We start from the raw sequence: 23,686 nt of genomic DNA on the forward strand, positions 1-23,686 counted from the left end.
TATGTCTATGAGGCTGCGACGCTGGGGTCGGGAGAGCAAGGGGCAGTCTGTGCTTTGTGGTCTGTGCTTGGACTGATTTGTACAGATGTCTGCATGAGCTTTAACAGACATCCAGGCAACACTTCTATTCAGCTAGTAGAACCCATTCCTGTATTAATTGGAGGAAATCCAGCAATTATGAGATATGCGTGGATAGTGTTCCTAATTTTCCACAAGGTGGCGATAGGCACAGGTTGCTGTTGCAAATGGAGGCTAGGTGGCTCATTCAGACAAAAGCCTTGGGCCCCATTGGTTTTAATGACAAAAACGATTTTAGAGTATGTGCACACAATGTCTTTATAAGGCAGAAACCGCCTGAAAAACTTACCAGAAAACACTAAAAAGAATTAACATATACATTTCTATGTAAAAACGACTTGTGCGGCAGATGTTTGGGCTTTCGAATTTCCTTTAAACCTCTTCAGTTTCCAAAGACGCCAAGCGGTTTAAAGAAGTGACACTTCCATTCTTCTGACGTTTTATGCTCGGAAGATGCTCTACCCTTTACAAGTCAATGGAAAAGATAAAAGACGCCAAGAGTGGTTTTCCAAATATCCCGAAAATGACAGTAAAAAAAAAAAAAAGACGACATTACAAAAAACACGGGAAAACCCTCCAAAAAACACCGGTGCCCAAAACTGTTGGAAAAACACTCAGGTAAAAACTGAAAAACCAACACAGAAGATGCTTAAGGTGAAAGAAAACGGCAGGAGTTTCTTGTAACATCTTCTGCTTTAAAAACTCGGTAGGCTCGTCTGAGTTTAACAGACGTTGTGTGCACATGCTATTAGGATATATTTTCACCAAGTTTTTTTAAGCAGAAACTGAGTGGAAATTCTGCAAATCCTCCTCAAAAACTGAAAACGCCTAAAAAAAAAAAAATGGGCGTTTCTGCTCCAGAACTCCGTGTGGACAAACCCCTTAGACCACGTTCAGTATTTGGTCAGTATTTGACATCAGTATTTGTAAGCCAAAACCAGGAGTGGGTGATAAATACAGAAGTGGTGACGAGTTTCTATTATACTTTTCCTCTGATTGTTCCTCTCCTGATTTTGGCTTACAAATACGTAGGTAAAAAAAACTGACCAAATACTGAATGTGTGAACGTGGCCTTAGTATGTTTCTTTTCTATTGATTCAACAAGATACAGATTAGATTAAAAAATAGTACAGACAGCAGACAGAAGGCAAAACCAGGAAAAAAGTAAATTTCTTAAAATTTATTGATTATACAATATAATGCGATTTACAAACCAGTAAAGAAAATAAACCAATTCCAGATTAAAATATCAAACAAGAGAAGAAAAAAAACAATAGCCGTGTTCTAAACCAGAAGCATGCCAGTGGGTGCAGTGTAGAGAGAACGGGGGCTCCAGCATTATACATTACATGGGGGGCCGGCCGCACGTTCCTTCATCCCAGAATGCTGGAGAACATAGGAAAGCAGTTCCATTGTGCGGGGTTCTCAAACATGTGCTTTATAGATCACCGATTAGATCGGAGAGGACAGACAGCGCTGTGGAATCAGACATAATCCTGCCAAACTGTCTCCAGGATAAGGGTGTAGCAGAACGTGGAGGGGACACATAACGTAGACTCCTCATACACAGTCGAGCCAGTGATCAAGGCCTCATTTCCATGCATGCGGGTCAAGCGCCATTAAAGCAAATATGGAAATAAACAGTATCTCTTGTTTCTTTCATTCATTTTAACAGAACCCTAATTGTGGAATATGATTGACATGCCATAAAAAAAAAAAAAGCTTCGGCTAAATATATATATATATTTTTTTTAAAGATCCATAGGTCTGTACGGATTAAATTTCTTAATTTTTCTTTATAGTGGTCAGAGATTTTATTTTCTATTATCCAGCTCCAAATCCTCTGCATAGACATACAGGTTAAAAATGTAATATCCTGGCTGCACGTAGTCACCACTAGAGGGAGCTTAGGAGCCAACTCCACAGTATGCAGCAAGCTCCCTCTAGTGGTGGCTGCATGTACTATCTCGTAAATCTAGATTTACGCAAAGAATTTGGAGCTTGGTATCACAAAAAAAAAAAGTGTTGACCACTATAAAAGTGTATTAAGAAATGATTTATTTAGACTAAGAAAAAACAAAACAAAAACGAAATTACGGTCCAGCATGGACATTCACTTTAAGGTCCCAAGACAGCACAACGGAAGATATATTCCTCTGAACCTGCATGGGACACCATACAGTAGCAAGATATCATCATTAGATCGTGCAAGATAATGGGCCGGAGGCAGAAGTGGACTTTATATGGGAAAGCAGCTCTCTAGTAGTTGTTAGACTACAACTCCCAGCATGCCTAGCAGGTAAGGAATAAGAATATTTACAGTACCAAAACACTACAAGGTTTCTTATACCAACTTAATGTGAATCATCTTATTATAAAAGATACTATGGGAATATAAATCAGAATCGCCATACAGTCCTAGCTCTAGATCAGAGGTCCGCTGCCTGTGACCCCCCAGCTGATGTGTCAGGGCATGCTGGGCGCTGTAGTTTTACAATTGCTGAAGGTCTTCAGGCTGCAGAGCATTGCTATCATGAAGTAATACACTATATTATATTGGTCACCTTCAATAAACAAAATAATGCAGCAAACCGGATTAGCATGTCGTAAAATGCCCTGGAAGTAAAAGATCTATGGGCAGAGCATATACCTGCAATCATTAAACACACAAAACCTTAAAAAAAAGGAAGATTGTAAAAGAAAAAAATCAGGTTATATGTACATTAATCCAAGGACAGCAAGTCGTGACGAGTGATCCTAATGGCAGGATGATAGGCAGAGTAGTGTTTTCACGAGAGGTTGTGGGAAATCTTATGAAATCTCCCCACTGTACTGTCGTCCACAATCATAACCCTGATTGGTTCTTGTAGTCACGACTTTTGATATCCGACCATTAATGGATGGTAATTATTCCTATAGACAGTCCCCTATGGCTGAGCATACACTTGGCCCCTGAACAATAGTGGAAAAACAATGTTTAAATGCCATTTGCTTTGCAAATGTCTCCCCCAGGCCTCCCCCCAGGGCAAATGATTCCTTTAGGGTTTTTATTTTATCCCGCGTAACACAAGAACATTCTGTGACCAGATCTGTGCACGTGGTTACATGTGCTCAAACACCAACAATCATACATTTATCACTTACACGGTGGTGACAAAACATATTTAGCTGAAAAACCCCTTAAGAAAAAAATCTAGTTGCCTACAGTCTCCACTAGGGGGAGCTAACTGCATACTGTTTGTCCATAGAGCCCAATAATAACACTGTATGCAGTAAGCTCTCTCTAGTGGTGGATGTGGGCAGCCATAATTATATATTTTGAGTTCTTGATTTATGCTGGGGATTGGGGGATCCTATGAACATATATGAAAACATTAATGAACACAGATATGTGGATTAAAAAAAAAGAAAAGGCAGAATGAGAATGATGTTCAAAAGGTGGCCATTCATCCTATTGTGTTCTCCATTAATCAAGGTGACCAAAAAATGGTGATGGGGAAAACAAAAGCTCAGCTGACGCTGGGCACCATCAGGCCTGGTAGCTAAATGTATACGGTCGGATGCTGCCTTGTATAGAGCTGCTCCTGTAAGAAGTACTGTAAAACAACAAGACAGTATATGCCGGAACATAAAACCTTGCAGTAATTCTAGCAGAAAAGGGAACAGAATAAGCTTTTCTGAGCTTATAAAATAGTCGCTTTTTGTACATTAAAGCGAAAATCACAGCTTTAAAAAAAAAACAAAAAAAAAAAAACTGACTTTGCTCTACAATATAGAACGGACACCTCTGTGAGTGGCAGAGCGGTGTACAAGGACCAGAAGGAGCCATATAATGAGCGGAGTCGGCCCCCATGGGGAAGCTAGAAATTGTTTGGGAACTTGTGATGTTACAAATGTATAATGGGGCTAATTTACATTCACATTCCATTGGATTTGTAAAATGGCGCAAGAAGCACCAAAGGTATCTATTTAATGGGACAGAAAGCCCCCTGCTTCATAAGGGACATTATAGGGCTCATTAGAAGAAGTGATGCCATATTACTTCTTCATTGTCAGGTCTGATCGGTACCCTCATGAACCTAAGCCCTATTCACAAGCTGCAGTTCTCAGTATAGCTGGTGGATCAGAATCGTGCTATGCAGAAAAATTAGTGAGGGTACTCTTCCTTTGTCAACTTTGGGAATAGGTCAGACCATATTAATCATAAAAGTTACGCTACTTCCTATTGGGGTGCAATCACTTCTTTACGGGGAGATGTACCATACAGATAAATTTGTTGCAATTTGCGCTATTTTTGCAAATATCTGTGTCCGTTCCATACGACGTAGATAAATGAGGCAGAATTGCTGATGCTTTTTGCCCAGGAAATTGTTCCGGGAGTCAGGCTGATGTTTCTCTAGAAACCTAGAAGAAAACATCCTTGCTCCATCCCTACGGCAGGATATCTAACATCCACGGAGGTGGCCACGTGACAGCGGCCACAAGGGAGGAATCTCTTGCGCAGTCTTCTGAGTAGATACCACGAATGCTGCAGTTGTGCATACGGGACCTGTGCTCTTGGGGGGTTGTGCCTTATTATTCACAGACATATTAACTGGTAAATACTGTGACAGGTCTGATCAGTATCAGTCCCCTCCAACAGAAATGTGTGAGCTGCAGTAATCGCAAGACTTCCATTCATAACTTTTGGACGGGATTAACAAAAAGTGGGAGAAAAAAAAAAAATATTCTTCTGTGTATGGAAATTTGCTCCTAAAGAACAGAAGTTTCCGTGTACAATATTACAGCAAGCTCCTCGGGGTAACACTTATTCTTCCTCCTCTTCTTCCTCCTCCTCTTCATCATCATCCTCATCATGGCAGTGTGTGATTTCTTGTGGTGCTTGGGGAAACAGGTTGGGTGGTTTAATCTCACTGATGGAGCGGGTCAGATGGTGCCGCTTGAAGTCGGAATCTTTGAAGTCCAATGAAGAGCGGTTCCGTGTGGCCATCGGGGACTCGGACTCATTAATATCTACATGAATATGCTCCACGGTGGATTCATGGGGCATCTAAAGACAAAGGGAAATGAAAAATGGAGACACGGAGAAATCAATAATGGCCTCATTATACTAGGGTCACATCAACATTTGCTGAGACTATCTGCAACATTTAGTCCATGCTCTCACATACAAAAACTTTTTTTTCTTCCTTTTGCATTTTTCTTGCAGGGGTCTGCACCATAGGGAAAAGCAATCTGTTGCATTATTGCTGGTTTTCTTATGTATTTTCCCGTATTTAAAAGCAGATCTGAAACAGCAGGGTTTTTTTTTTTTCAGGATATAACACTTAGAAAAAAGCATATAAAAATAGAGTACCCCCCCTTCAGGCTCTCCACAGAAGACTGTAAGGACAAAAGACACCAAAGAATGCATAAAATCACATCCACTTTGCTTGAAATGCTAAACAGCAGATTTTCTGCCCAAAAATAAAGACGGCATTTACTCTATGTGGGAACATGGAAGAAGCCAATAATCATAAAATGCAAGACCGAAAACTATTAATCAAAGTAATAAATAACTTTTATTGTAAGAAAACAAAAGACAAAACAGTTCATATAATGGTAGTTGTCCCAACACAGAGGACACAATTGGCAGGTGAACCAAAGGGAAAAGAACCCCTGGAAGTAATAATCCAAGTAGAAAGGATAAAGCGTAATAAATTCATAATGACATATGCACAATGGTAAGAAGAGTGGCATGCTTCAGACCCCTGATGAAGCAGGCGTGAAACGCGTGTCAAGTATGTTTGGTGAGTGAGCCCCTTTCATCTTGGCTTCCAGGATGTATACTATTATATCCTCACATTAATTTACTTTTTACTTCCATACAATTTCCCCCTGGTATGCCACTCTTCTTTCCGTTGGGGAAAAGAATCCCTGGAAATAATAATCGAAGTAGAAAGGATAAAGCTAAATCAATTCATAATGACACATGCACAATGGATATAAGAGTGGTATGCCAGGGGAAATTGAATAGAAGTAAAAAGTCAATTAATATGAGGATATAATAGCATACATCCTGGCAGCAAAGATTGAAAGGGGCTCACCCACCAAACACACTAGACACGGGTTTCACGCATGCTTCATCAGGGGGGTCTGAAGCATGCCACTTTTATATCCTTTGTGCATATGTCATTATGAATTGATTACGCTTTATCCTTTCTACTTTGATTAAGCCTTCCACGGGTTCTTTTCCCTTTGGATCACCCACCAACATGTGTCAATTGTGCCCTCTGTGTTGGGACAACTACCATTTTGAACTATTTAGCCTTTTGCTTTTTTGCAATAAAAGTTAATTGACAACTAGCAACACATCAGGCATAAAACCAGAAAACCCCACACTGTGATCTTCATAAAACCAGAACCTTATTGAGGCACACTAAACACTTGAAAAACCTTATGATGTGTTTTGAACCTATTTTAAAGCCTTACTCTCAGCAAACGACTAATGAACTAGATTAGTTCCAAAATATGGAAGCAGCTTTTTCATGAGATTTCAATGTGCTTCACTAAAGTTCTGGCGCTACGAAGAGCAAAGTGAGGAGTTTTTCTGATTAGATATGCATTAACGTATGCACGGACTCTCAATTAAGGAAACCCTTTGGCTAATGAACTCTAATGAGATGTTAGACATATATTTTGGAAGAATTTCCTGAAAGTCATGATGAACGTAATCCAGGTCATGACAACTGGAGAATTGAAAAAATGTATCTAGTTAGTAGATAGAAGGCGCCACTCCGCCAAATATGAAAATCCTTTATTCTTTACACACAATTTTAAAACATGGAGGCGAGGAAGTGGGGGTCATTCAGGACAATGGCCGTTTTGGACCCGTTTAGCTGGTGCTTCAAGGTCCAAATACAAACTACACATGGGGGGGGGGGGGGATGCTTCTTATATAGAAAACACACCTCTATTCCCCATGTCACATCCACAATACAACTAAAATTAAAAACCATTAAACATTATAAAAAAAAGGTCATTTCTACCTTATCATTTAGACCACTAACACCTTTGGGATCAGAATAGATCTAATAGAGCCTTCACCTGTGACTATTGATCTGCAATGTTCCCTAAATGTTATATATTATGGTCTTTCCAATATAAAATCTTTTGCAGGGACAAAAAACAACACAAAACACCATCCGTTATTTACAAGAGATAAACTAGGTGGATTTTGCAATTAAAAGCCCAAGGTGTTAGTGGTCTAAATGATAAGGTAGAAATGACCATGTTTTATAATGTAATTTTAGTTGTATTGTGGATGTGACATGGGAATAGAGGTGTGTTTTCTATATAAGAACCATCCCCCCATGTGTAGTTTGTATTTGGAGTGGCTGAAGCACCAGCTTGGTGAGAAACGGCCGTCGTCCTGAAGGACCCCCACATCCCCGGCTCCATGTTTTAAAATTGTGTGTAAAGAATCTTCATATTTAATCGCTTGCTGGAGTGCCGCCTTCTATCTACTAACAGGATATCAAAGGAAACATCTTTCTTCGGACAGAGCACCTGCTGATTAGCGATCTCTGGCTATTTGTCACTGACGCTCATTGGACTGCAAAAAGGTATGTGATTGGAATATGTGCCGGTTTTTCATTTTTTATTTATTTGATTTGAAAAAAATGTATGTTGTCAGTATTATGATCTATATCAGCAAAAGTAATATACTCCTTATTGTTGGAGGTTTTAGACCAGCAATTTATAGGTATGGAAAGATATCCAGGGATTAAAAATTGTTTTAAAAGGGCTCCAAAATAAATAATCTTAATACCCTCATTGATTCCGCTGCAGCGGCCGGCTGCTCTATATTGCGGTGTTTCTTGACACATTGAAAATGGCTGAAAATACCGGCTTGTCAATTACGGGTCATAGCCGATGATTGGCTGAACGTTCATTTCCGGTATGTGAAGACAGGACCAGAAAGTGAAGATCAGCAGGGAGCGGGTAAGCGTCAAAAAGATTAGGGCAATTACTACTAGTGTTTCTTTTCAGCAGTCAGCCATTAAAAGATTACTTTTGTTCCCCACCAAACCCTTCCTGAAAGTCGATTTATAAAAAACAGGTTTCTGATACATGATCGGATAGCGGTGGAGGTCGCTGGAACTCACCAAAACATGAGCGGCTCTGAAGAGGTAGCTGAAGGGATAATACAAGAGATTGATGAATGAAGCGGCATAGAGGTCCGCATAGCGCATCACTTGACTTGCAAACAGAGTCTGGCGTGAACCGCTACGGAAAAGACTTCCCATCATCCCATAGCACATGTCCATGTCGTGGGTGACTTTCTGCGGAAAACACAAGGTGACAACATTTTGTGAATTAATCACTTGTACTGTCGATGGCAGTGTGACCCAGATATCGCTTTCATCAGAGATCTCTAATCTTTTCTATCTTAAGGGACATAGTCAATTTTTGGAAAGGAGCCACATTAAGCTCAGAAATGTTGGCTCTATCCTTTGGCACATACAGCATGGTTTTCATCATAAGCTGGCCACTTTAATCAAACTGTGTGTGCAGTTACTGCAGGATAAGGCCACGATAAAAGCTCGAAATTGCAGTTTTTTATTTATTTATTTAAATGATTTTTATTGAGTTTAACAATAGGTAAATGGTAGATCAACAATATCAATAATAATTAACTATTAACCCGGAAAGAGGGAGGAAAAAGCGGGAAAGATTAGGACGAATTTTAATTAGCATACAACTAAAATTATGCATATAATAGGGATAAAGGAAAGGGAGAGGGAAAGGAAAAGGGAGAGGAGAGATTTGGGAAAGAAGGGTAAGGAGTAGTGTTGAGGAGTATGTTCTATTAACCCTTTCGGCGAGTATGCTCGGGCCGAGCTCCGAGTATTTACAGCTGCTCAGCGATATGGTTGAATCGCTCCCGTGTGCATGATTTGCAACTGTTTGGCAGCTTTATTACATGTGACGAATGTGTAAGAAATAGACATTCCTCACATGTAATAAAACTATCAAACAGTCGCAAATCATGCACACGGGAGCGATTCAACCATATCACCGAGCAGCTGTAAATACTCGGAGCTCGGCCCGAGCATACTCGGACAGAACATACTCGCTCAACCTTAGTAAGGAGTCACACAAAACAATCACATGGACAAACAAAGAACACAGAGATAGAAAAGTGTGCCTGTAAGCTTACTGAAATTGTAGGTTTTTAGCCAGCTACTGTTTCAATGAGAGTTATTAGAATGTGAACAGACAACCAGCACGGTTCATGGATTCAGTAGTGTCTGACCAACATGTTGGGGTCCTATAAGGAGGTAAGTGCAATTCTGGATGTTGGTCATGTGGCTGATGTGATTTATCTGGATTTTGCAAAGGCATTTGATTCTGTACCACATCACAGCCTTATACTGAAGCTACAGGAGCAAGGACTTGGGGGAACTATATGTAGATGAGTAAGGAGTTAGCTAAATGATAGGAAACAAAGTCGCCATAAATGGTACGTTCTCTAAATGGGACAGTCAGCGGTGGGGGAACGCAAGGACCTGCCGTGCTAGGAGCGGTGGGGGAACGCAAGGACCTGCCGTGCTAGGAGCGGTGGGGGAACGCAAGGACCCGCCGTGCTAGGAGCGGTGGGGGAACGCAAGGACCCGCCGTGCTAGGAGCGGTGGGGGAACGCAAGGACCCGCCGTGCTAGGAGCGGTGGGGGAACGCAAGGACCCGCCGTGCTAGGAGCGGTGGGGGAACGCAAGGACCCGCCGTGCTAGGAGCGGTGGGGGAACGCAAGGACCCGCCGTGCTAGGAGCGGTGGGGGAACGCAAGGACCCGCCGTGCTAGGAGCGGTGGGGGAACGCAAGGACCCGCCGTGCTAGGAGCGGTGGGGGAACGCAAGGACCCGCCGTGCTAGGAGCGGTGGGGGAACGCAAGGACCCGCCGTGCTAGGAGCGGTGGGGGAACGCAAGGACCCGCCGTGCTAGGAGCGGTGGGGGAACGCAAGGACCCGCCGTGCTAGGAGCGGTGGGGGAACGCAAGGACCCGCCGTGCTAGGAGCGGTGGGGGAACGCAAGGACCCGCCGTGCTAGGAGCGGTGGGGGAACGCAAGGACCCGCCCTAGGAGCGGTGGGGGAACGCAAGGATCCGCCCTAGGAGCGGTGGGGGAACGCAAGGATCCGCCCTAGGAGCGGTGGGGGAACGCAAGGATCCGCCCTAGGAGCGGTGGGGGAACGCAAGGATCCGCCCTAGGAGCGGTGGGGGAACGCAAGGATCCGCCCTAGGAGCGGTGGGGGAACGCAAGGATCCGCCCTAGGAGCGGTGGGGGAACGCAAGGATCCGCCCTAGGAGCGGTGGGGGAACGCAAGGATCCGCCCTAGGAGCGGTGGGGGAACGCAAGGATCCGCCCTAGGAGCGGTGGGGGAACGCAAGGATCCGCCCTAGGAGCGGTGGGGGAACGCAAGGATCCGCCCTAGGAGCGGTGGGGGAACGCAAGGATCCGCCCTAGGAGCGGTGGGGGAACGCAAGGATCCGCCCTAGGAGCGGTGGGGGAACGCAAGGATCCGCCCTAGGAGCGGTGGGGGAACGCAAGGATCTGTACTAGGAGCAATGGGGGCACACAAGGATCTGTGCTATGATCAACTCTTTTGAATCTCTTTATTAATGACCTTGTGGATGGGGTTGAGAGTGAAGTGACAGTCTTTGCTGATGACACCAAACTATGTAGGATAATAAAAACAGACCTTTATATAGCAATATTACAAAATGATCTGGATAAGATGTCTGAATGGGCAAACACTTGGTAGATGAGATTTAATGTTGATGAATGTAGGGTAATGCACCCAGGACGGAGTAATCCTATTGCTGCATATACATTAAATAGCGGTAAACTTGGGACTATAGAACAGGAGAAGGATTTAGGTATTCTGGTTACAAGTAAGCTGAGCAGCAGTACTCAATGTCAGGCAGCAACTGCAAAAGCAAACAAGATTTTGTGGTGTATTATTAAAAAAAAAAAAAAAAACATCCTGTGATCCTAATGTATTATTACCCCTCTAAAAGACCACATAACTAATATGGGATCCAGTTTTTTCCACATTTTAAAAAGGATATTCAGAAGTTAGAGGCAGTTCAAAGGCGGCAACTAGATTATTACAAGGGATGGAGGCCTCTCATATGATGAGAGGTTGGAAAAGTTGGGCTTGTTTAGCTTAGAAAAAAGACGTCTCAGAGGAGATCTCATTTACATGTATAAATATATGTGTGGTCAGTACAAAGGACTGGCTCATGACTTATTCCTTTCAAAGACTATACTAAGGACCAGGGGGCACTCATTACAGGTGGAGGAAAGGCGATTCCGGCAGCTAAACAGGAAAGGGTTCTTTACAGTCAGAGCAGTCAGACTGTGAAATCCCAACTGCAAGAGATAGTAATGGCAGACACTAACAGCTTTTAAAAAGGGCCGGATGCTTTTCTCACAATAAATGGCATTGTGGGTTATAAATATGTAGAGATAGAGAATATATAACTGGTGAAGAAAGGTTTAAGTCGATTGACTCAAATCTTATTTTTTTTTTCAACCTATGTAATGCGCTAGGGTCCTTTATGATACGGGGAAAAAAAACACACGCTGTGTAAGGTAAAATGTGCCCCTAGATAGCTGAATGGTTAGTATATATCAGCAGGCGTATAGCAGGTGCAGGGAGCAGATATAACATTGACTGGAAAGAAAACGTCACGATATACCTTAATTCTCCTCTGGATGGAGCTGATGTCAGGCCTCTCATTGCTGCTACTGTCCAAGTGCCTGTAAGTAAAGGGTGAAACCTTAGTGAAATGTTCCTACAGAACACAAAGTGTGAAATATAAAATAAGAAGGACACATCGCAAACATACAAGAACTCCAGGAGCATTACAGAGCCTGCCACGTCTGGTCTGGGGGCAGGAATTAAAGCGTTATTACCCTTTGATAACATTTCTGACATGTGATCGTGACCCAACAGAGGTTTTTAATCATAGTGGGTAATGGTGCTGTGACCATCCCCAATCACTGCTGTGCTCCTTGGAAAGGACAGGTCAGCCTCAGACCTACTTATACAGGGGGAGCCGATCACAGCGCATCACTCAGTTCTGTCCCTTTGATTCAGAGTGAATTAATGGAAAATGCTGATCCCAAACATTTCATCTTCTCTATGGCTCTGTTCACATTGACATTTCAATTGTCACAAGAGTAAAACAGCAAAAATGACAACAGTACCAGATCCAAGGAAAGGACCTGTCTGGCATGGTCATGGCACGCTGCTCTATTCTACACATTATTTTTCCCTGAACCTGTGACGGAGGCTCTGAACAGACCCTTCAATTCAGCTACTTCTCCTTAACCGACGGGCAGATTTCCTCTTTGGCCATTTCACTGCCCACCACTGTTCCTGTTCACAACTGCAACAAAGCTCCATCCAAGCTAATAGGACTGTGCACACTTTCCTTGCACAGTGGGTGAACGGGAGATTTTCTATGCAAGAAGCCAACCAGTAAAGTAGCATCTCGATTTTGAAGATAACAGGGGGGTTCCAACAGATGGACCCTAAATAATTGGTAGATGATGGCATTTTCTATCAATACGTCAACTCTTTTTGTAGTGAAAACAACCTATAGACATGTCTGAAATTTTGATCAGTGGAGGCCAAGATCCTCATCGATCACTAAAATGGAGGAGCTGAGCGCTGCTCCTCTCCAAGACCGAAGACAGTCCACCTACAGCTAATGAGAAGAGACCGCAGAGCTCCTGACAAATCTCTAGGACACCATAAAAGATTTTTTTAAAAGTGCAGATACTCTAAAGTAGAAAGTAAAAGTACTAAAGTACTAAATATTAATGCGATGTTCACATTTTGCAACAGAAGGAACTAAGTGATCGCAACGCCTCCTAATGAAGATAGGCGAAACGTACGTTGGGGAGCTTGCCTGATGGATCCACATTGAGCTAAGTATGCTAATTCATCTTCGTTATGCCGTTTGCTGGGCCTTCCAGTTCACATAGGCTGTGAGTTCTTTCTGATATTTAGTATACTTTGAGCATTTTTTGGTCCTTATTTATACCTGGTGGCACTTGGCATTTGACTTTATTATGGAAACCAGAACGGACCTATTTACCTTAGTCTAGTGAGGTATATACACTGTCATACTATTTTCTGTACTTTCATATGGCTCAGGTGTTCATTTATTTAAGACCCATCATTCATTTTCTATGATATTCCTTGCTATAGGTCATTATTACATACATGTGTGTATTTTTAAATGTATTCAATAAAAAGATTTAATTTTATTATGGAAATTTTGTCACTCTATTTGAACTAAGGTGGCACTTAGTTCATTCTGTTGCACTGTTATTAGTGTTGAGTGTGTTTTTCCTGTTACTTTAATGCATCCGGTTTAGGCACCATAAAGAGATATATATATATATATATATATATATATATATATATATATATATATATATATATAGATAGATAGAGATATAGAGATATATATATATATATATAGAGATATATATAGAGATAGAGAGATATATATATATATATATATATATATATATATATATATATATATATATATATAGAGATATATATATATATATAGATAGAGAGATATATATATATATATATATATATATATATATATATATATATATATATATATATATATATATATATATATATATATATATATATATATATATATATATATATCTCTATCTATCTATCTATTTATATATATCTATTTATATTCACATTTTACAGATGAAGTTACAACAACTCGGCTGTTGGAAACGCCAATATTGGCAATAACTGATGGCATATCCATTTCCACCCCACGTTACTTACTTATACAGTTCTGCTAGAAAGATGTCCAAGCTCTGGAGCTCTTCAAAAAGGGCTAAATCAAATAAAAATAACAGGAGCATATGAAGCACACGACATAAGTAATCAACGGAAACTAAACAGAAAAATGGTGTCTATTACAAGCAAACACGAAAAAAGAAGAAGAGGCGGCGGAAAGTAATAAGAACACCAAAGCGAGAGCTTACTAAGGCCATGAAAGATAGAAACACTAGAGACACCCAAACGTGAGACATTACGAGGGGAGACAAACTGCCCTATTCAGCACAAGCACAGTCTGGATCGATCCCGATCAGCCACCACAGGGTCTACTGCTCAGGCAGCAGCTCCCTCTGGTGGCCAAGGAGGAATGGCAAGCTGGACTGGACATGCCGCCCGTTAGGGAGCACATGAAGCCGTGTCAGGCGAAACTCATGATGTGAGGACTGAGGACACGTCAGGGAACAGCCATGATGAGGAGGAAACAAAGCAGGGTGAGAAACAACATAGAAAAGTGGATTCGAGAACCAAAGAGCGAGAAGAAAAGACACCGTACATGTGCGTATTTAAATATATACTGGTAAAAGATACATTTTATTTAAAAGCAGCACTCGAGTAGGATTAAGGGGGGAAAAAAATAAATCTTACTTTTGGCATTCAGCAAAAAAGGTGGTGGACTCTTGACGAGGCACCTCATGCACAAGTGATGCTGCAATCCTATGTAGGGTTAAAGTTCCTCTGGGTGACATGAAAACATGTCCTGTACAATATAAAGATTTTAACCCTCACCCTGCACTTCTCCGGCAGGGCTCATCTTCTGACGGTAACCAATATGCAGAGATATATTCACTATGTCACTGCCTGCCCCCTCCTCACAGACGGACACAACACGCATACAGAGTGGATAAGGCTACAGGCTCATACTACACATACACGCCTTTATGAGGAGGAGCGCTTCATCTGTAAGGCTTAATTCACATGTTGCAGCACTTCTGCTACATTTCCGTCCAGATTGTCGGATGGAAAATCCAGAGCAGAAAACAAAAGGTAGCAAATAAATCCACAGCATGATCATTTATGTGGTGGATTGGTCACAGGTTTGTATACTCTGCTCCCCTGGACCTCTCATGGTAACATGGGCCAGTGCCAATGTCTTGTCTGCCAGAACACAGGCCAGTGGGGAACCAGGCCACCATTACCATAGGTGTGCCAGGGGAGGTTTTATTTTGGCAAATATACAAGCAAATCTGCAAAAAAAATCCACAAGATTTTCTACAGTTTTGCTGCAAAGCTATGTCGCTACGTGTGAACACAACCCAAGCAGGAAAACTCCATGTTGTTTCTGCATGAAGACATTATGCTGTACATGGTCACGTTCTGGATTAGATGGGCACACTGGGACTCCTATTCTATGATGTCTATATGTGTATCATCAAGGCATTGTCACAAACTCCTTAAAGGCATTGCCATGTGTTTTTTCCCACTAGGACAACCCCTTGAAATGAAGCTAAGCTGGTACTAATCACCACTGGTCTGGCTCTAACTCCTCCGACATATCCCTTTGTGATCAACATCTCACCTCCCGCTCCAGGGAAAACTACATTGCAGTAGTGGCTCATAAAGGGTGGTCTCGAGCAGGGGACCACCCTCTATCAGCCAACCCTATTAGTATAGTATTTACCATGGCCGCAATGGTTAAACTGCAGTTTAGACAATGGGGAATTATATACAATATGTAAAAAAAATAAACACCATTGCATTTAGGATTAATGATGGAACTTTCTGATGCTTTGCGCTGATTTAATGACATTAAATGTCCAGCCAGCACAAGGCATTGAGACCAATCCAGATATAAGAGTTATATACGTATAAAGGATCATCCATGCTGCCATATCGTAGACTCGAGTTGTGCAGATCTGTAATATGGCACACAGACTTTTCAGGGATTTTATTGAGTGAAATATGGAAGATTCGTTTGGAATCCATAGGGAAAAGATGGTGGCATGTTCCCTTGCATGCCATATTATGAGGAAGCCTAATGGTGGCATGCGGAGTGTCTATGCAGAGTGTCTATGTAGTACTAAGACCTGAAAACTCTGTGGCTTTCCATTACCTTGCTTTCCTCCATCATGAGACTTGCATCTTACCCTATGTATGGAGTCAGCACGCAGAGACAAGATTAGAAGGCCGCTCTGTTCCCATAAAGGCCTGTATCAAACTCACTGGTCTCCCAGTAACAAGATATTCCCCTATATCTGAGCAAGTAATAAGAGACAGCATGCTATTCTGTCTACGCTCTACCCCTTCCCCACAAGTGCTCAAATAAATGCAGGAATAAGCATATAAACTGTGAATGTTATAAACGCTAGGATTCTTGGCTTCCCTAGAAACACATAGGGTTAACTAAACGCCACCACCCCCACTGCCGGCTATATAATGCTGTCATATATTCCCTGCGCTACAATCTCTTGGATTACATTACAGATGCATTAGCTGATAAATTAACTTGAGTTAAATGATGCTTAAAATTAATAGAAAGCTCTGCAGCTTATGTTGTAGAGTAGTACGGCCAGCTGAGGACATATTACTCCATTACTACTTTACTGTGGCTTCAGGTCCCTTACAGCTTTTATCTGTCCAGACGTGAAGCTCCTGGGCCAGCTCGGGAATGACTAGAAATGTTCTCCAGCCCTGACGCTTCTTGGATTTCAGAATGTCTCCAAAGATGTGATCGCCAATATACAGTATGTCTTTCCCTTTTGCTCCCAACAGGTCACACACGATATCGGAGGAACCTCAAGAGAGAAAGAAATCATGAGCATTGGGACACGAACCAAATTACAGGTGCATCTCACAAAATTAGAATATCATCAAAAAGTTAATTTATTTCAGTTCAGAGTGAAACTCCTATATTATATAGAGCCATTACAAACAGAGTGATCTATTTCAAGAGTTTATTGCTGTTAATATCGATGATTATGTATGAAGCATTAATTTATGTAGGTACCCTTATCAAAGAACGTGATGCCATATACATATGATAAGCAGTTCCCTGGTATCCTTGGGAGTCCTACAGGTTGGACCCCTAATTGAACAGTGAGAATGAAGAGGACGCAGCACCAATTCTGCACTGCAGCTCCATCACAAGGCTTTCCTGGCACAGCATCACCTTGGCCACCGCTGTGCAGGGAACCTGCAGCACGGCCCCCAGGGGAGCCGAAGTGCAGGGAACCTGCAGCACGGCCCCCAGAGCAGCCGATGTGTAAGGGCCACAGCACTGAGGCATCCTCATTGTTAAAATCAGTAAGGGCTCTAAAAGGTGGATCCCCCTGATCAACAAGAGATACAAGATGGGAACTGGTTTTTAATACATCATTTTGGGAAGGCACCAAGTATTGTTATAGCTTCAAGGATTTATATGCTGCTGATTTAGGCAGGAAGACAACATGGTCCTGCCGATGTGGATCATACCTCCAGAATAGACAATGCCATGCTGTAATGGTCCTGTGTAGGTGCCAATCTTCAGCTTGCCAGTGTTCTGCGGATGAAAAGAAAATTTCAACTTCTCAAACCACTTTCATTAAGTCATAGCCCACAGAACAGAGGCAGAATATAATGGTAATGTTTTCTGATGTGCAAGGATGATGGGTTCAAAAAGTCCAACTATGGTCATACAGGAAAGTCCAGACACAAAACACATATACAGATAGGTCACAAATAGGAAAAGGGCGCTACCCTGTAAGCGTAGCAGGCTGAACTGTGCTGCACAATTAATGCAGTACCTTAGTGCACCATAATCGTTTGTTTTCTTGCTACATCTGTGCTTCCAAATTACCAAAAATCTAATAAATGTTGCAGGGTCAGACTGGGGGCTGATCGTCAGTCAAAATAAATCATGTGCACGTCCATCCGTATATCCTAAATTTTGGGGTTACTGTTAAGTGTGCAGGTCATATATGATTCATAAGTGGGCTCTGCGGACCTTCCCAGTAGAAATACTGATGCAATTTAAGTACCATAATGCCGTGGATTTGCTGAACAATTTATCCTTAGCATTGCAATGGGAGAAATCCTTGTGCAGCCTGTGGGTGGGATACCGAGAAAGTGGCGGGATTATCCACTACCCTGGTGGACCAGTTTGTCTTGGTCTTCTTGATGATATCCGCTGTTTATATAGGAAACCCTTTCCAACCCTCCTCAGAGCTACCAACAATACATTACAAATCACTAGGCTCTCTACTTCTCTTTTGGGTAGCAGATGCTCAAATGTGAGTGTTGATTTAAGAAGATAAGCATATCTAGTGTAAGTAATAGGAAACAGAAAGAGGAAAAACAACAGAGGCACTTACAGTATCCACTTGTCTCAGCACAGTTCCTTCCCCGAAAAATAAAGGCTTTCTTGCATCTACTAAAATTAAGTCAAAGTACGACTGCCAAAGTCGATGTGGGCTCCCGGGCTGCATGAGAGGAAGCCAGAGACATAAATTACTACTAGTTACTTTCAGTATGAGCAAAAGTCATCTCGTCAAATTTACCCTGGAAGAAAAACCACATTCAGCACAAAGCAGATTTACACTCCTAACCATGAGCTTATATGTGCCGTCTGTTGTGGCTGCATTGCAGAAATACAGCCTTAAATGTGCTGTCTATTGTGGCTGCATTGCAGAAATACAGCCTTAAATGTGCTGTCCGTTGTGGCTGCACTGCAGAAATACAGCCTTAAATGTGCTGTCCGTTGTGGCTGCACTGCAGAAATACAGCCTTAAATGTGCTGTCCGTTGTGGCTGCACTGCAGAAATACAGCCTTAAATGTGCTGTCCGTTGTGGCTGCACTGCAGAAATACAGCCTTAAATGTGCTGTCCGTTGTGGCTGCACTGCAGAAATACAGCCTTAAATGTGCTGTCCGTTGTGGCTGCATTGCAGAAATACAGCCTTAAATGTGCTGTCCGTTGTGGCTGCATTGCAGAAATACAGCCTTAAATGTGCTGTCCGTTGTGGCTGCACTGCAGAAATACAGCCTTAAATGTGCTGTCCGTTGTGGCTGCACTGCAGAAATACAGCCTTAAATGTGCTGTCCGTTGTGGCTGCACTGCAGAAATACAGCCTTAAATGTGCTGTCCGTTGTGGCTGCATTGCAGAAATACAGCCTTAAATGTGCTGTCCGTTGTGGCCGCATTGCAGAAACACCCTGTAATAAAGACAGGTCTGTAATGGTCTATGTGAATCCTATTCTGAACTGACAGCTCAGCTCTTTTCTTGGTTCACATAGACATTAATGGAGAAAACCATGCTCCAGTGAAGCCACCTCTGCATTGGTTTTATTGGATAACGCAGCAGCTGACGGCCGCTTCACACCTGCACATGGGGGCTGTGGGATCCTATTTGTTGGGAACAGTCGTTTATTATAAAAAAAAATAAAGAATTCAGCTATAAAATGTTGGAGTAGCTTAATAATTAATGTTAAGAAAAAAAAACAAAACTATACCATAGTATGAATGTCCGTCCTTCCAACTAAGAGTTAAATAGATAGTCTATGCAGCCTCTAGGGGGCACTAACTGCATGTGAATTAAACATCTGGTACTCCACTAGATCAGATCCATCACCAGGATACACGGAGCTGCTCAGTAGTCACATATAAAGTCAAACAAAAGGCTCATAATGTACGACAGATCCGGTGTATCATGCTCCTAGATACAGAGAATAGACTGCACACAGTCAGAACTTACCTTTGGTCCATGTTGGAAGTCAAACAAATAGGTCATAATTTTCTAGAATAAAAAAAAAAAAAAAGTCAAACATTAATATATAGATAAAAATTATAGGGGGCTCCTGCTATAACACTACTACAACTATACCCTTTTGCATTTGTTTTGAGCTCACCATGACCAGAGAGTTTTTTGGTAGAAAGTTTTGTCAGCATCCAGTAACAATTTATGTGATTACCCAATAAAGGTGAGATTTTGTATGTGTTTTATTTGGCCACCAGCTATGTTATGTCTAACGATGCGAAAACCCTCTGACTTCAGCCTCCTCCCTTCTTCCTCAGGCGGTTACTGTAGAACCTGGCATCATAAGGACATCAGGTTTCATTCATAATGAAGTGCAGGTGAGTACATAGCACATATGTGTATAAATCATGGAAGAGAGGCAAGTAAAAAACAGTTATTTTATTTGCAGGAGACGCTGGTGGTTTTCCTATTGGTAAACCCCTTTAAATCCAGCACCTCTTGTGAGGAGGCATGCAGCAAGTGACAGAAGCCGCTTTCCTACAAACATCTGTGACAATCTTGCCTTCATCATCGGTGGAAATGAGAAATTCAATTTCCAAGTAATCAGATTCCAATGTAAAGTGTTATATTCATGTGATTTACACTGCTCAACATTGACATTGCAACACCCAAAGAGGAAACGACGTGGGTAGACATGGTAATGATATGCAAGTGATGGGGAGAAAAAAATAGAAACAAAATTTTCAAAACATCTCGATTTATTCAGCGCCATGGGCATAAATCCCCGCACTTACAGCCTTGGCTGTTATCAATGAGGGCATTAAATGGCGGTGCGAGGAAAGTTCTGCCACGCTGAATGCACTTGGGCATACTGGTATGCCACCTCCTGAAGACACCGCCAAATTGGTGAAACATGTTGGGGGGAACATTTGTAATGTGCGTTATTGCTTTAACGCACCCACTGTTTGCTAAGTAACTATATTGTTGTGATGGTTTACAGGAATATATCCTAAATAAAGCACATACTGTGCAGTTTATAGGTTCACCATATTTTGTATTAATATCACCCCATTAAGAATTAATTAGTTTTGTTATAGTGTGGTTTTAAAATTAAATAATAAAGAATAAGTGTTAATGGTCGGTTAGTGAGGGGCTGATATCAAGTAGGGCTAGCCTTTCAGGGTTTATTTTTAGGTTTTAAATCACTTCCTCTACGAGGTTATGTTATTTCGTCAGTGTAAGGTTACGTTCACACGTAACTTCTTTGCTGCGGATTTTTCTTCTCCAAAAACCACAGATTATTGGTAGGAAAAAATGCTGCGTACAATATGCACGTCTTTTAACACGTTTTTACATGCACTTTGCCTTGTGTTACCCCCTCCCCATTTTTTGAATGGATGAAAAATGCAAAAACTCTGAAAAAAATTACATGAATTTCTTAAAAATAAAAAAAAACGCAACGATGTGAATGAGATTTTATAAAAATCACTTATTTTGCTGGTACGGTAAAACGTAGCATTGTTCCTACAGAAAAAACATGGGGAGCAAACGCTGCAAAAATGCCACGTGTGAATAAATCCCTACTATGGTTTTGTCCTATTATAGGACCAGTCGGGTATCTGTTAACTCTTTAGAGTGAGTCATTGATTCACAAATGTCTATAAAGGCAGATTTCATGGCGAGGGGATGGAGGTTATTCACCTGAATGAAAAAGCTGAATTCAATGATTAAAGGGAATCTGTCACCAAGTTTTTGCGAACTCATCTGAAAGCAGCAAAATGTAGGAAGAGAGACCCCGATTCCAGCAATGTATCACTTGGTTTACTGGGTGCAGCAGCTGTGACGCAATCAGAGTTCTTAGATGTGGCAGAGCTGAGAAAACTGCCCCCGCTCCCACCACAGCTAACCCCGCCCCCACCAGTCTCTCTATGCACATGGTCCATTGACAGCGAACTGCTTATCACAGGAGGGGGTGTGGTCGGACAATTTGGCATGAGGCAGTTAGTCCCAGCAATGATAATGTCCTTGTGATAAAACATTCATTGTAAGTAAACAGCCTGATAAGTGGCACTTTGTTGAATTCAGTGTTTTAACCCTTACCTCTTGCTGCCCTCTGATTACATAGCAAAACCCTGCTGACAGATTCCCTTTAAGACGAGTCCCGATACCCCCAATATACACCATATGGACAAAAGTAAGGGTTTAGGACTGTGTTTTCACATCCTCTTTTAAGTTAAAATAGTAAATTCAAAACTGCTGTTTTTTCCTTATAAATGAAGGGCAAATGAAGATTTCTAGTTCCCACCATTGCAATATAACTAATGTTATTGTGACACTTTTGCTTTCTCCTGGCCCTTTAATACGCCGCATTCATCTCACACAGCGAGGACCGCTCTCTCTTCCCGGTATCCTGGCAACGTAAAGTGATGCGAATGTTTAATTAGCACTTACGTGGGTATATTTATAGTCACTGTTTGTAACCAGAAAAACCTTTCCCACTTCATTCATGCGGCTCAGGAGGAGAGGCAGCTTAGGCTGGAAAGAGAAGAGAAATGGTAAAGGCTAAAAATCAAGTAAAAGAAAAAAAAAACTAAAAAGTAAAATAATAATCTATTACCTTTATGTTTTCAAGCTAAATTCAACAAAAAAAAGAACAGGGGAAATGAAATCAGGTGACCTTCTCTTCCACGTCACTGCCTCATTCCAGGTCTCTCCTTTCACCAAGAATTGTCTATTTTTAAGGCCAAGGGAAAATATGCACTTACATCTTTCACAACATACTTTGGCAAATTCTCCACCGTCTTCTCCTTAAGTGATCCCTGGGAAAGCAAGACGCATAAATCAAGTCTCCTGCCAGCCAGGTGGTCCCTGCTAATGATTAATGTCTGTGTTTCACAATTTCAGAGCTGATAAATGCAGAATTAAGCAGCCCATTATATTAATTAGATTACTGGCTGATTTTGGAGAAACCATCTAATGTGTATGGGGCTTCTTTGGAAAAAGAAGGATCAGGCAGTTGGATTTCAACATGCCCCATCCTTTTGTTCTCAGGTTAGATATGCAGATGGAGAGGTGTCTGGCAGCTTCTTACTCCTTTCGCCCCATTCAGAACACGTGCACGCTCGGCCAAGATGGGAGTGTGCACTTGTGAGAGAGTAGCTGTCGGGCAAACAATTACCTAATGTGTATGGCCAGATTCAGATTAAAATCTACTAGGAAAATAATTTTATAGCCGGCGCGCTGGCCCATCTGACGATTTATCAGGAACTAGGAGGATACTTATCATCAGGAACTAGGAGGATACTTATCATCAGGAACTAGGAGGATACTTATCATCAGGAACTAGGAGGATACTTATCATCAGGAACTAGGAGGATACTTATCATCAGGAACTAGGAGGATACTTATCATCAGGAACTAGGAGGATACTTATCATCAGGAACTAGGAGGATACTTATCATCAGGAACTAGGAGGATACTTATCATCAGGAACTAGGAGGATACTTATCATCAGGAACTAGGAGGATACTTATCATCAGGAACTAGGAGGATACTTATCATCAGGAACTAGGAGGATACTTATCATCAGGAACTAGGAGGATACTTATCATCAGGAACTAGGAGGATACTTATCATCAGGAACTAGGAGGATACTTATCATCAGGAACTAGGAGGATACTTATCATCAGGAACTAGGAGGATACTTATCATCAGGAACTAGGAGGATACTTATCATCAGGAACTAGGAGGATACTTATCATCAGGAACTAGGAGGATACTTATCATCAGGAACTAGGAGGATACTTATCATCAGGAACTAGGAGGATACTTATCATCAGGAACTAGGAGGATACTTATCATCAGGAACTAGGAGGATACTTATCATCAGGAACTAGGAGGATACTTATCATCAGGAACTAGGAGGATACTTATCATCAGGAACTAGGAGGATACTTATCATCAGGAACTAGGAGGATACTTATCATCAGGAACTAGGAGGATA

At 41.8% G+C, this 23,686-nt stretch overlaps 1 protein-coding gene across 4 annotated transcripts in view; it reads right to left on the reverse strand.

Annotated features, from left to right (window-relative positions):
- Nucleotides 1-1,243: 1,243 nt before the first annotated feature.
- Nucleotides 1,244-23,686, reverse strand: part of NT5C2 (5'-nucleotidase, cytosolic II) — a 106,488-nt gene continuing 84,045 nt past the window's right edge. For all 4 annotated transcript variants that reach the window (XM_073685331.1, XM_073685330.1, XM_073685332.1 and 1 more), the window contains 10 exons: nt 22,449-22,502; nt 22,135-22,218; nt 19,681-19,722; nt 18,302-18,409; nt 17,424-17,490; nt 16,577-16,747; nt 13,959-14,010; nt 11,821-11,881; nt 8,226-8,402; nt 1,244-5,128 (listed from right to left, as the gene is read on the reverse strand). In XM_073685331.1, the coding sequence (XP_073541432.1) occupies nt 4,886-5,128; nt 8,226-8,402; nt 11,821-11,881; nt 13,959-14,010; nt 16,577-16,747; nt 17,424-17,490; nt 18,302-18,409; nt 19,681-19,722; nt 22,135-22,218; nt 22,449-22,502 (1,059 nt within the window). In that variant the 3' untranslated portion in view covers nt 1,244-4,885. The remainder of the gene's footprint in view (nt 5,129-8,225; nt 8,403-11,820; nt 11,882-13,958; nt 14,011-16,576; nt 16,748-17,423; nt 17,491-18,301; nt 18,410-19,680; nt 19,723-22,134; nt 22,219-22,448; nt 22,503-23,686) is intronic.

Source organism: Phyllobates terribilis, unplaced genomic scaffold (assembly GCF_046119375.1).
Source record: "Phyllobates terribilis strain yellow unplaced genomic scaffold, ASM4611937v1 Scaffold_5__5_contigs__length_657084704, whole genome shotgun sequence".
NCBI lineage: Eukaryota > Metazoa > Chordata > Amphibia > Anura > Dendrobatidae > Phyllobates > Phyllobates terribilis.